The sequence below is a fragment of the Salmo salar genome, chromosome ssa19 (genome assembly GCF_905237065.1).
Source record: "Salmo salar chromosome ssa19, Ssal_v3.1, whole genome shotgun sequence".
Taxonomy (NCBI): Eukaryota; Metazoa; Chordata; class Actinopteri; order Salmoniformes; family Salmonidae; genus Salmo; species Salmo salar.
The window spans coordinates 1,370,084-1,384,800 of record NC_059460.1 but is presented as its reverse complement, the minus strand read 5'-3'; the positions used below and the strand labels follow the sequence as shown (position 1 = coordinate 1,384,800).

The 14,717-nt window shown below is 42.6% G+C and overlaps 1 protein-coding gene across 4 annotated transcripts in view; it reads left to right on the top strand.

Moving 5' to 3' along the window:
* Positions 1 to 6,467, top strand: part of LOC106578273 (vesicular glutamate transporter 1) — a 32,720-nt gene extending 26,253 nt beyond the window's left edge. For 3 of the 4 annotated variants that reach the window (XM_045701961.1, XM_045701960.1, XM_014156941.2), the window contains 4 exons: positions 2,519 to 2,629; positions 2,944 to 3,071; positions 3,413 to 3,482; positions 3,863 to 6,467. In XM_045701961.1, coding sequence (XP_045557917.1) covers positions 2,519 to 2,629; positions 2,944 to 3,071; positions 3,413 to 3,482; positions 3,863 to 4,152 — 599 coding nt within the window. In that variant the 3' untranslated portion in view covers positions 4,153 to 6,467. The remainder of the gene's footprint in view (positions 1 to 2,518; positions 2,630 to 2,943; positions 3,072 to 3,412; positions 3,483 to 3,862) is intronic. The other variant, XM_014156940.2, reaches the window with a different exon arrangement.
* Positions 6,468 to 14,717: the final 8,250 nt, after the last annotated feature.

Here is a 14,717-nt window from a genome sequence, read left to right as displayed (position 1 = left end):
TAAAGAGGAGTCCGTAATTTGCTTTCTAATGATCATGATCTTTTCCTCAAAGAAGTTCATAAATGTATTACTGCTGAAGTGAAAGCCATCCTCCATTTGCAAATGCTGCTTTTTAGTTAGCTTTGCGACAGTATCAAAAATAAATTTTGCATTGTTCTTATTTTCCTCAATTAAGTTGGAAAAATAGGATGCTCGAGGTGAGATTAGGAGCACACTCTTAAAGGGAGTGCTCCTAATCTCAGTTTGTTACCTGTATAAAAGACACCTGTCCACAGAAGCAATCAATCAATCAGATTCCAAACTCTCCATCATGGCCTAGACCAAAGAGCTCTCCAAGGATGTCAGGGACAAGATTGTAGACCTACACAAGGCTGGAATGGGCTACAAGACCATCGCCAAGCAGCTTGGTGAGAAGGTGACAACAATTGGTGTGATTATTTGCAAATGGAAGAAACACAAAAGAACTGTCCATCTCCCTCGGCCTGGGGCTCCATGCAAGATCTCACCTCGGGGAGTTGCAATGATCATGAGAACGGTGAGGAATCAACCCAGAACTACACGGGAGGATCTTGTCAATGATCTCAAGGCAGCTGGGACCATAGTCACCAAGAAAACAATTGGTAACACACTACGCCGTGAAGGACTGAAATCCTGCAGCGCTGGCAAGGTCCCCCTGCTCAAGAAAGCACATATACATGCCCGTCTGAAGTTGTCCTCTGAATCATTCAGATGTTCATTGGCAAACTGGGTGAAAGTGTTGTGGTCAGATGAGACCAAAATGGAGCTCTTTGGCATCAACTCAACTCGCGGTGTTTGGAGGAGGAGGAATGCTGCCTATGACCCCAAGAACACCATCCCCACCGTCAAACATGGAGGTGGAAACATTATGCTTTGGAGGTGTTTTTCTGCTAAGGGGACAGGACAACTTCACCGCATCAAAGGGACGATGGACGGGGCCATGTACTGTCAAATCTTGGGTGAGAACCTCCTTCCCTCAGCCATGGCATTGAAAATGGGTCGTGGATGGGTATCCCAGCATGAGAATGACCCAAAACACACGGCCAAGGCAACAAAGGAGTGGCTCAAGAAGAAGCACATTAAGGTCCTGGAGTGGCCTAGCCAGTCTCCAGACCTTAATCCCATAGAAAATCTGTGGAGGGAGCTGAAGGTTCGAGTTGCCAAACGTCAGCCTCGAAACCTTAATGACTTGGAGAAGATCTGCAAAGAGGAGTGGGACAAAAAAAACTACAAGAAACGTCTGACCTCTGATTGCCAACAAGGGTTTTGCCACCAAGTACTAAGTTATGTTTTGCAGAGGGGTCAAATACTTATTTCCCTCATTAAAGTGCAAATCAATTTATAACATTTTTGACATGCGTTTTTCTGGATTTTTTTGTTGTTATTCTGTCTCTCACTGTTCAAATAAACCTACCATTAAAATTATAGACTGATCATTTCTTTGTCAGTGGGCAAACGTACAAAATCAGCAGGGGATCAAATACTTTTTTCCCTCACTGTATGTATGTATGTATTATGGGATGGGATGTATAGACATTATGGACAGAATGTGGATAGAATATGTAGTATATCTGTAGAATAAGTAGGATATAATAGTATGTGTAGAGCAATAGTTGAATAGGATGGTATTGACTAGAATACAGTATTATACATCCGAAATGAGTAAAACAGTATGTACACATTATTAAAGTGACCAGTGTTCCATTATAAAGTGACCAGTTTTCCATGTCTATGTACATAGGTCAGCAGCTTCTAAGGTGCAGGGCAGAGAACCGTGTGTTAGCCGGCTAGTGACAGTGACTAAGTTCAGGACAGGGTACTGGGTGGAGGCCGGCTAGTGATGGCTATTTAACAGACTGATGGCCTTGAGATAGAAGCTGTTTTTCAGTCTCTCAGGTCAGTACAGGTGCATCAAAGTTGGGACTATCAGTCAGCTTGTGCCAGTTTTGTCATATATGACCTCTACTTTTACATGAGCAAAACTACAACTACAAGGAGAAATAGCAGGTAAAAAAAAGTTGAACAAAAAGATTCAGGAAAGATATTGACCTGGAAAATACAACACCTTGTTTTGCGGTAAGCACAGAGTCCAGTCGGTGCGTGAGAAAATGATCACTGCATAAGGCAAATGATGACTCACCGTAACGCAGCATTGCTTGCCACTGTAGACTATTTTTGAACTGCAGAGAAATCGATAGAGGAGTGAGGGGAATGAGAAGCGTGTATATATATTTGTATATCTCACTGTGTGAAGCGGCACCATGTAGAGCCACAGTTAAGTTATACTTTCCTCAATACCCTTTAACTAGAAGGAAACAAAGAAAATAACTTCTTGAAGAAAAATATTCTCTATCCCTTTGAGTTTCACCACTTTATTTTTGTGCTGTTTTATCCGCAACACAAATCAATCCCCATTCATTTACCTGTGTATTCAAAGAATGCTCATTTGATTATTGACTTCCTCCGTATATGTTTATGGGTCTTTATTTCCTTGTAATAGGTTTCGGAATGGAAGCCACCCTACTGCTAGTGGTCGGGTTTTCTCATACGAAAGCTGTGGCTATCACCTTTTTGGTTTTGGCTGTGGGCTTCAGTGGGTTCGCTATTTCAGGTGAGACTTGGGTTGTTATCTTTTAATCGCTCATACCTCTGCAATTCTCTCCTCAAGACACGTTTTGGCATTCTCACACAACAGAAAAAAAATAGTTCACTGCAGCACCTCACTGAAACGAATAAGCTTTGTCAGCAGAACAACTAACCTGATCTGTCCATAGAGAATTGCATAATCTCTCAAGCTCAGTTATTTCGGGGATCGTCCCTGTCTGGCATGAAGTTTGGCTACTAATATATCATATTCTTGAAAATTGATCGTCTGTGTAGTTTACAACAACAACATGGTGACCTTTCTCTCTGTTTCCCCATTAGGCTTTAATGTGAACCATCTGGACATTGCTCCCCGCTATGCCAGTATCCTCATGGGCATCTCCAACGGTGTGGGCACTTTGTCTGGCATGGTGTGCCCGCTCATTGTTGGCGCCATGACCAAACACAAGGTACAAAATTACTCTACTTCTACACAATATAATACATCACACTGCTTACTGCATTCATTACTGACTACTACACATCATATAAATCATTATCTATCATAACACAGCAAGACACTCATGGAGGAGTAAGAGACAGATTCTTACACAATATTCATCCTTTCTGATTTTTTTCTTTTATCACTTGTTTTAATCGATTTTTCTCACCCCATTCACTCTCTTTTTTACTTTCTTTCTCGCTCTCTCTCTCTCTCTCTCCCTCTCTCTCACACACACGGACACACACTCTCTCTTTCACTCGGTCTAACAATCACTCTTTATCTTTCTCCCTCCCTCTCTCGCCTTAGACGCGGGAAGAGTGGCAGTATGTGTTTCTCATTGCTGCACTAGTTCATTACGGCGGTGTTATATTCTATGGTGTGTATTCTCTCTCAATCCCCCCACCCCTCTCTTCGCACATCCTAATGAAGCTGTATAATGATGCTCAGTTTCACAACAATTGTTTGCCGTTTACTCTTGAATTGACCCTGAAGTAAATAAACGGGTTTCATTTGTATCAAACTCATTTCATGCCAAACAAGCTATATCCTTCATTGAAAATCAAACATGTATTCTCATATCGCTATTACCTTTTGCACTATTGCATTGCCTTTTGTAATAATATTCAGCTATGATTCATTTTGGTCCTACATTCCATATGTTAATGCAACCCTTCAGTGTAGAACTAAATCATCTAGATCCAAGTCAAGTAAGTACAGCTTTGGGCAGAATGATTTTATTTGTCTTTTGTATTCCAGGACTTTTTGCCTCTGGAGAAAAGCAGTGGTGGGCAGAGCCCGAGCAACTTAGTGATGACAAGTGTGGAATTCTGGATGAGGATGAGCTGGCCAACGAGACGGAGGAGTTGTACCGTACCAGCGGAGGAGGAGGCTACGGAGCAACGAGCCAAGCCCCGGATCCCAATGGAGGAGGAGGAGGAGGTGCAGGAACCTGGGTTTCAGACTGGGACAAGACTGAAGAGCTAGTACAACCACCAGGAACCAATAGTTACCTACATGGAGGAGAGGAAGACAGGGAGCTAACATAGAGGGAGTTACAGGGTGGGGTAGCAGACAGAAAGAATACGTAAAAGAGTGAAAAGTTTCCTTGTGGTACCGGATCTTGGAAAGGGGTGGATTAGGTAGATGGGATGAGGGCAAGGAGCGGAAGAGGAGGAAGAAAAGCCAGCATGACCATAGTATTATTTATGGAGAACTGAAAATTATTGTACAAAAGTGGAAAGAGGATGAGCCATAGCTGTACTAAGCGTGTGTATGTGAGTGTGTTTTTGCATTTGTGTACTGTGTGTGAGACACTCTCACTAAGAGTATTTTAGGGCACCAAAGCTTCTTTGTCGATACTGGTACACCTCTTATTGAAGAAGGATATTTTTAGGCCCAGTTTGGTTGCTTTCATTAACAGTGTGTTTATTATAACCCACCATATGGGTTGTCAGTTTGGTTTATATTCCATAATGAGGATGAGCCTGATTTTTGTTACCATGTTTGTCACAAGACTACCTGTAGATCTACAACTGAATGCCATATACTATATCACAATCTGGTGGCTAACAACATGTTAATTCAATCCATGATAATGTTCACACTTTTAAGAAAAAACATCTTACTTGTGCCAATAAGTAGTATTGGTTTGCTTAATCTGGAGAGATGCAGTCTAAAAATTCAAATGTTATTGACTTACAGCATTGTAACTACCAGTTTATCTTTAGACTGTTCAGTATTCCTTCCACAGTATCAGTTCAATGAGTACAATTAACCATTCTATCATGTCAACGAATTGTATACATTAGGCCTCTAACCTGTCTGCCTGGTTGAAAATGATTGTCTATTGAGATGTTGCCTTGGAAATAATTACAAGGGATGTGGTTTTAGAAAAATAGTCAGAAGGATGAGAAAAATAGTTGCGCCAAAGACTAACTCAGAAACATCACCCAATCCAAGTTCTGCAAAATATAGTGAAAGAAGTTTATTGACAGGTAATACTGGTATTTGACAGGTATACTGGTATATATTTCACATACATTTGTTAGACTCTTCTGTTTTACTTTATATAAGACTGTAAGTATGACGGTGTTTTGGGAAAGGAAAATGTAGAATCGCATAAAACGTAATAGTATTGTTCTGTAACAAGTCTGGATTCCGTATATACACTGTATTCTCCACCTCCAATAGACTCGTACTTATGCTATTGTAGCTTTGTATTGATTTCCACTGTTTGTCTTGCCGGTCACGCTTGATATATTGTGATGTCAGTGCGCTCGTGCCGAAGAACCAGTTTGCAGGCAACAAGGAGCCCAAAAAAAAAGAACACACGCCAGCCTGTGCCCACCGTCACAGTGACTAAACAATAACACACGGAGGGAGAGAGACTGTGGTGTCATGATCCCAAAGAGCGCCCACCATGACCCTATCAATCACTCATCCAAACCAGTCAAATAGTGACTGCTTTGAAGGGCAAAATGGTGCATGAAGCTATATACCAGCCAATGGTTGACAGTACATTTCAAACATGATATTGATGTAGCCCCTGGCTCCCTCCAATGCAGGGCCGTGTTCATTAAGCACCAAAAGAAGAAGAAAAACTGACTGAAACAGGGAGGGACTACCTCGACTTATGAAATACACGACCCTGGTGTCCATACAGAGCAGAGAAGGGGAACCGGAGATCTCTCTCTCCTATGGAGGAATATCTCTCTCACCAACCCCTCCCTTTACTTATATAGCCTGCACTGAAGTGGAACTCTGGATATACTTAGGCATGTCGGTAGGCTATATTTTTACTCACTTAGTCAAAAAGCAATAACTAATGAATTATGTATGTCACTGAAAATGTTGAATTTCTGTACATAAATAATAACTTTACTGGTGAGCTTTTTGAGTTGTTTAGTTAGCCTTGGAGCCCAAAGATAAAACCCATGTTTTCATTGCTAAAGCAGAGTCATGTCACACTTTCAGACTTAGATCAAATATGGCAAAAACATGAAAGTATTTTGAGGTACACTTGATATAGCTTGATGTTTGCACTTTTGGGACAATTTCATTGGCTCTTCTGTACCAGGCAAACTAAATCAAGTGCAGCTTAAGTATTTAAACGTTTTTTACTTACATATTTCACCCAGGTCTGATCACTTTGACTGACGAGTTTGTTTCAGTCATTGGCGATAAACAGTATTAGTCTTTCACAGTCCTGGAAAGGATGAATATTTACTGTTAGGGTTTTTACTGTGCTTGTGTTTTTGTTTATTTTTTATAGACTGTCAGCTGCTTTCATTCTTTAACAGTTTTGTTTTGTTCTTTACTGTAAAATTGTGTATGTAAAAAACATGTACATGTGGAAAAAATATTGTATAATAAAAGCTAGAGGACAATACTATTATTACTATTATCATTACTACTGCTATTATCAACATTATTACAAATTATTCAACATTATTTTGGAACATTACATTCTATTTTCTCTATGAATCTGTTCAGGTTTCTATACTTGTGGATGGTATGTGAATTGTGAACAAACTGTATAATACACAAAGCCTCTTGCTTGTCTGGTTCCCACTTTATCTGCCCACATCTTTCCCTTCTAACACCCCATTCTTTCCTCTGCCTCTGGTTGGGCTGCTAATGGGCAAAGAACCCCTCTCTCCAGATACGAGGTGTCATATTTCTATGCCATATCCCTTTCCCATCTATTGATCACTGGGCTTCAGATATCACCCTAGAGAAAATGGGAGAGAGAAATAGAGGCTTTGTCACTGTCCAGGGAGCACGTGGTGGGTCTATGTCATCATGTCAGACAGAGATAGTGTTTTCTACACTGGTCATAAGGACTCTCTCTTTCTCTGCCCTCTCTTATCGTTAATCCTGCATCCATCTGCCTGAGATTGAGCGAAAAGGAAGGGGGAAGGGAGAGACATTGGTAAGTGATATTTGATAATGGTATTATATTATGACACCTGATTTCTAGCTGTGCACTGTGCATTCTCTTGGCATTGTTCTGTGAGGGGGTGAAGGAGAGAGACAAGGAGGGAAGGAAGGAGGGAGGAAAGAGAAGCTGTCAGGTTAGCGGAAGTCTTTCTGACACACTTGGCTGGGCTGAGGAGTTTCCTGGTGGGAACAGCAGGTTCAGGTAATTATAGTCGAGATGGATGAGTGGAGTGCAGGAGGATTCCACCCCTCCTCCTCTGCCCGCCCTGGGACTCCTCCCACAGCTTCCCTCTTCTCTGACCACTCAAAAGTATTTCTTGGGTCAAAGATACTGGCTTCAATGTTGTAAAGACCAAGGTCCGTATTCACAAAGCGAGACGCTGATTTAGGATCAGTTTTGCCTTAGATCTTTATGAATAAGATTACATGGACAGAGGAACTTAGATCAGCAATCTTACTATAGGAGCGCTGTGTGAATACAGCCCCAGAACAGTAACCAGTTGTAGACAGTGTTAATTACCAATCCCTATGGTAATATGAAACCCTACTGCTCATTCTATTGTTCTCAGACCTCATTTTAATATAATTATTCCAGCACAGGGTGATCCCGCACCAAGCTACATCAAAGAGCAATGGTACAATAATACTGACTCAATCTGTGTCTGGTTGAGTGTGGGACCCAAACAACTGATTAAACTTTGAGTATTTTATTTTTATTTAAACCTTTATTTAACTAGGCAAGTCAGTTAAGAACAAATTCTTATTTACAATGACGGCCTACCCTGGCCAAACCCTCACGATGCTGGGCCAATTGTGTGTCGCTCTATGGGACTCCCAATCACACCGGTTGTGATACAGCCTGGAATTGAACCAGGGTCTGTAGTGATGCATCTAGCACTGATATGCAGTGCCTGAGACTGCTGCGCCACTCGGGAGCCCTAGTTTCCATAAAACAATTGATTATGCAAATACTTTATTTCAGCAAACTAAATGATCATAATGATAATACCCATATAACACTGCTGCCCACTATAACTAACATATATATTGTAGCGGTTTCAGGGGTTGTGTGGTGGATGGACGGTATATGCCTGCAATGTTTCTGTGTTTTCTGGCTGCCAGGACCACGGACAGCAATGGGAAGTATTCCCTAGAGCCAGGACCATGGATAGCTCAGGGGAAACTGCCAGATTACAGCAAAACAACCACACCTGTCTCCAGTTGTAATTAGGCTAAAAGGCAGACAGGTGAAACCAATCAGGGCCTCTACTTAACCGCTCCCTGGGTTTGCTTTCTTCGTCTTTCTTTGACCCTGGCAGGTGAACGAGGAGGAGGCTATTGGAGAGACGGAGAGAAGGAGGTTTACAGGAATAAAGGAACTGAAGATTTCAACATGGAGGGAACCCCGAAGACCAAGAGTGGAGGCTCTTCCACTGGCGACGACATATTTACTTTGTTTGTTTGAGTTTTGTATATCAGGAACACTGCCGGTACCAGATAAATAAATAAATAAAAGCGTGTTAACCCTTCACGTGGTGTGGTGTGTGTTTGTATCTGTAAACCCTGCCTTACCAAGATCATAGTGCCGAAACCGCCACAATATACAATTTGGAGTATTGCATTGAGATTTAATGTATATTAAACATATTGATATCTCAGTGCAGGCTCTGTATACAGTGCAGTTGGAAAATATTCAGACCCCTTGACTTTTTCCACATTGTTACATTACAGCCTTATTCTAAAATGGATTAAATAAACAAAAATCCTCATCAATCTACACACAACAGGTTACTTTTTTGTTGCAAATGTATTAAATAAACATACCTCATATACATAAGTATTCAGACTATTTGTTATGAGACTTGAAATTGAGCTCGGATGCATCCTGTTTCCATTGATCATCCTTGAGATGCTTCTACAACTTGATTGGAGTCCACCTGTGGTAAATTCAATTGATTGGACATGATTTGGAAAGGCGCGCACACCGGTCTATATAAAGGTCCCACAGTTGTCAGAGCAAAACCCAAGCCACGAGGTCGAAGGAATTGTTCGTAGAGCTCAGACAGGATTGTGTCAAGGCACAGATCTTGGCAAGGGTACCAAAAAAGATTCTGCAGAATTGAAGGTCCCCAAGAACACAGTGGCCTCCATCATTCTTAAATGGAAGAAGTTTGGAACCACCAAGACTCTTCCTAGAGTTGGCAGCCCTGCCAACCTGAGCAATCTGGGGAGAAAGGCCTTGGTCAGGGAGGTGACCAAGAATCTCTTGGTCACTCTGACAGCTCCACATAGGAACTCTGGAGATGGGAGAACCTTTCAGAAGGACAACAACCCTACGCACACAGCCAAGACAATACGGAGTGGCTTTGGGACAAGTCTCAATGTACTTGAGTGGCCCAGCCAGAGCCTGGTCTTGAACCCGATCTAACATTTCTAGAGAGACCTGAAAATAGCTGTGCAGCAACGCTCCCCATCCAACCTGACAGAGTTTGGAGGATCTGCAGAGATTAATGGGAGAAACTCCCCAAATACAGGTGTGCCAAGCTTGTAGCCCCATACCCACGTAGACTCGAGGCTGTAATCTTTGCCGAAGGTGCTTCAACAGAGTACTGAGTAAAGGGTCTGAATACTTAGGCAAATGTACATTTCAATTTCTGTAAAAATGTTTAAAAAACGTTTTGCTTTGTCATGAGGTATTGTGTGTAGATTGATTTATTTTTTTTTATCCATTTTAGAATACGTCTAATGTAACATTAGAAAAATAAAAGTCAATGGGTCTGAATACTTTCCAAATGCACTGTAATTTGAACTTGATTGAAGGGGCAATCTGCAGTTTAAACACAAAGTGGCCAGCCAGCCACAGTTTTAGGTAAACAGCTTAGGGGTGGGACTGGAGAAATGTAACCAGTCAAATTCATAGACAGGACTAGATGCAATAACTGACCATCCATGAGATCAAAATTATAGTTTACATTTTTTTATTGCAATGTTAAACAATATAGTAAAACAAGCTTATATTTTTGGTTTCGATAGGGTTAAACAGTTGCGCTAAGCCCATGAGGCATTTCTAAGTTATATTCTTCAATAAGCCTCAGGGTGGAGGAGACTGATGGTATGAGGAGCTGAGAGAGAGGGAGAGTACGACACCCTGAACAGAACTCCAGCAGCAGCAGGAGGAGAGAGAACAGGGGGAGAGTACGAAGCGCTGAAGGTGAAGGAAGAGAGGTGTACGTCACCTTGGGTGACGAGGGGGCTAAAGATAGGGATGGGGAGATGAGGTTGTATGACGTTTTGAAAAAGTCAGAAGATGGGGGGGGGGCAGAATCTGTACCATACTTTGGGGGCAGAAGGGGGTAAAGAGTGAAAGAGGGTATGAAGCATTGAATAAGGCTTAAAAGGGGGAAGCTGACATACCAGAGAGCAGTAGGCCTACATCTGAGACAATAGAAAGTCATGTCAGGACAATCGGAATCACGCCTGAAACCCCACCTCTTTAAGGAATACCTAGGATAGGATAAAGTAATCCTTCTAACCCCCCCCCGTTAAAATATTTAGATGCACTATTGTAAAGTGGTTGTTCCACTGGATATCATAAGGTGAATGCACCAATTTGTAAGTCGCTCTGGATAAGAGCGTCTGCTAAATGACTTAAATGTAATGTAAATGTAGATGACATAGTGCCCACAAAATGTGATTTTTCACTTAAGTTTACATGTACCAAATAGAAATCTAAATTTCAATGTGTTTCCATCGCATTTTCAAATTGACCTATAGTTTTGCATTTCAATTGACCCGTTAGTTTTGTCACAAAAAATGTTGTGTTAAATAGCAAATCTGCCTACTCTGGTCTTGGCACGCACGCTCTAGACCAGCAGCTCGCAGATACAGTGCGGGTAGACTGTGCGGGTAGGGTAGTCTACATGATGAAATAATTGAGAGCGAAAATATTTTTATTTGTCAAACAGCAGTCAAGCATCGATCATCATGTCACCAGAATAAGACCCTCGATATAAACTGGAAAGGAGCATCAAGATCACCGTGCCCTTTCACCACCCTGTGAAGTTCATCATACCTTATTTCATCTGTAGCCTAATAAAATGCATGGTTTGCTGAGTCGTACTGGGAGCACCACACACCATATCATTGCGTAACTCCACATCTACTTCGATATGATGGTTATTATATCAATACTCCGTGTGTGTACAGTACCAGTTAAAAGTTTGGACAACTCTACATTGTAGAATAATAGTGAAGACGACAAAACTATGAAATCACACATATGGAATCATGTAGTAAACAAAAAAGTGTTAAATCAAAATATATTTTTGATTTGAGATTCTTCAAAGAAGCCACCCTTTGCCTTGATGACAGCTTTGCACACTCTTGGCATTCTCTCATCCAGCTTCATGAGGTAGTCACCTGGAATGCATTTCAATTAACAGGTGTGCTTGTTAAAAGTTAGTGGAATTTCTTTCCTTCTTAATCCGTTTGAGCCAATCAGTTGTGTTGTGACAAGGTAGGGGTGGTATACATCGGGTGACATTTCAAGATGGCATAGCAGTGGGGATGTCTGTTTTGATTTTCTTGTCCCGTCCCTTGTATATATCGTTTTTCCTCGTGTATGTATATATATATATATTATTTTTTAATCTAATTTTCCATCTATGGACTGAACATACTCGCCTGCAACCCGCCTCACCCAATGTGGTATGGATCTACTATTTTTACACTTTTGAACCGGAACCCCGTTCAGAAGCTAGCCAGCTAACTAGCTACTAGCAAGTAGTCAGTTAGCCACCGTCAACCCGGACTGCCAGCATCCGCCCAGGCAACTCCTGCCAGCCTGCACAGCGTGATGTCTACCCAGAGCATATCAGGCTACTTTTCTCTACCACATCCCCGGATTCCTACCGCAAGCTCGGAAACCTTTACTCCGGATCATCGCAGCTAGCTAGCTGCTATCCGAGTGGCTACTCCTTTCTAACGTCTCTGTCCCGAAGCAAGCACCAGTTAGCCTGGAGCTAGCCTCGAACTAGGCCCATCTCCCAGCTAGCCGAAGAGATTCCATCAAGCAATTCCTGGGCTTCAATTACCTCTTTTGCCAATTGGCCTGGACCCTCTGCTGCCGACACGGAGCCCTAACGATCCATCACGACTGGTCTACTGATGAAACCGTCCGAGGAGGTTTCTGTCCCGAAGCAAGCACCAGTTAGCCTGGAGCTAGCCTCAAGCTTGGCCCTTCTCCCGGCTAGCTGAAGAATTCCATCAGATAATTCCTGGGCTTCAATACCTCTTCTGCCAATTGGCCTGGAACCTTTGCTGCCGACACGGAGCCCCGCCGATCCATCACGACTGGTCTGCCGACGTAACCGTCCGAGGGGCTTTCAACAGACTCTCCCGTTGCGACGTTCCCCTGAGGCCCATCTGCTAGCCTGCTGCTAGCTCCGGCCTGCTAGCTGTTTGAATCGCCGTGCCTCCAACTCGCCTAGCTACTCACTGGACCCTATGATCACTCGACTACACATGCCTCTCCCTAATGTCAATATGCCTTGTCTATTGCTGTTTTGGTCAGTAATGTTTTTCTTACTTCACTGTAGAGCCTCCAGCCCTGCTCAATATGCCTTAGCTAGCCCCTATGTTCCACCCCCACACATGCGGAGACAAAACCTCTCATCGTCACTCAATTCCTAGGCTTACCTCCACTGTACTCACATCCTACCATACCCTCATCTGTACATTATGCCTTGAATCTATACTTCCTCGCCCAGAAACCTGCTCCTTTAACTCTCTGTTCCAAACTCAATAGACGACCAGTTCTTTTAGCCTTTAGCCGCACTCTTATCTTACTCCTCCTATGTTCCTCTGGTGATGTAGAGGTTAACCCAGGCCCTGCAGCCCCCAGCATCACTCCCATTCCCCAGGCGCTCTCATTTGTTGACTTCCGTAACCGTAAAAGCATTGGTTTCATGCATGTTAACATTAGAAGCCTCCTCCCTAAGTTTGTTTTATTCACTGCTTTAGCACACTCCACCCACGTGTCTGAATCCTGGCTTAGGAAGGCCACCAAAAATCCTGTAATTTCTATCCCTAACTATAACATTTTCTGACAAGATAGAACTGCCAAAGGGGGTGGAGTTGCAATCTACTGCAGAGATAGCATGCAGAGTTCTGTCATACTATCCAGGTCTGTGCCCAAACTCTGCCAATCACCGCATTCTTATCGGCAGACTCAACAGCCTTGGCTTTTCAAATGACCGCCTCACCTGGTTCACCAACTACTGCTCTGATAGAGTTCAGTGTGTCAAATCAGAGGGCTTGTTGTCCGGACCTCCTCTGGCAGTCTCTGTGGGGGTGCCACAGGGTTCAATTCTTGGGCTGACTCTTTTCTCTGTATATACCAATGATGTCGCTCTTGCTGCTGGTGATTCTCTGATCCACTGTTAGGTGACACCATTCTGTTTACATCTGGACCTTCTTTGGACACTGTGCTAACAAACCTCCAAACAAGGTTCAATGCCATACAACACTCCTTCCGTTGCCTCCAACTGCTATTAAATGCTAGTAAAACTAAGTGCATGCTCTTCAACCGATTGCTCCCCGCACCCTCCCGCCCAACTAGCATCACTACTCCTGACAGTTCTGACCTAGAATATGTGGACAACTACAAATATCTAGGTGTCTGGTTAGACTGTAAACTCTCCTTCCAGACTCACATTAAGCATCTCCAATCCAAAATTTAATCTAGAATCGACTTCCTATTGAGCAACAAAGCCTCCTTCACTCATGCCACCAAACTTACCCTCGTAAAACTGACTATCCTACCGATCCTTGACTTCGGCGATGTCATTTACAAAATAGCCCCCAAAACTCTACTCAGCAAACTGGATATAGTCTATCACAGTGCCATCCGTTTTATCACCAAAGCCCCATATACTACCCACCACTGCGATCTGTATGCTCTCGTTGGCTGGCCCTAACTACATATCCACCGCCAAACCCACTGGCTCCAGTTCATCTATAAGTCTTTGCTAGGTAAAGGCACGCCTTATCTCAGTTCACTGGTCACCATAGCAACACCCACCCGTAGCACGCGCTTCAGCAGGTATATTGCACGGGTCATCCCCAAAGTCAACACTTCCTTTGGCCGCCTTTCCTTCCAGTTCTCTGCTGCCAATGACTGGAACGAATTGCAAAATCTCTTAAGCTGGAATCTTATATCTCCCTCTCTAACTTTAAGCATCAGCTGTCAGAGCAGCTTACCAATCACTGTATCTGTACACAGCCAATCTGTAAATAGCACACTCGACTACCTCATCCCCATATTATTACTTACCCTCTTGCTCTATTGCACCCCAGTATCTCTACTTGCACATCATCTTCTGCATGTCTATCACTCCAGTATTAATGCTATATTGGAATTATTTTCACCTCTAGGGCATATTTATTGCCTACCTCCCTACTCTTCTACATTTGCACACACTGTACATAGATTTTTCTATTTTTATTTTATTTTGTGTTATTGACTGTACGTTTGTTTATGTGTTGTTTTTGTCGCATTGCTTATCTTGACCAGGTCGCAGTTGTAAATGAGAACTTGTTCTCAACTAGCCTACCTGGTGAAATATATATATATATTTTTTAAATACAGAAAATATCAAATCAAAATCAAATC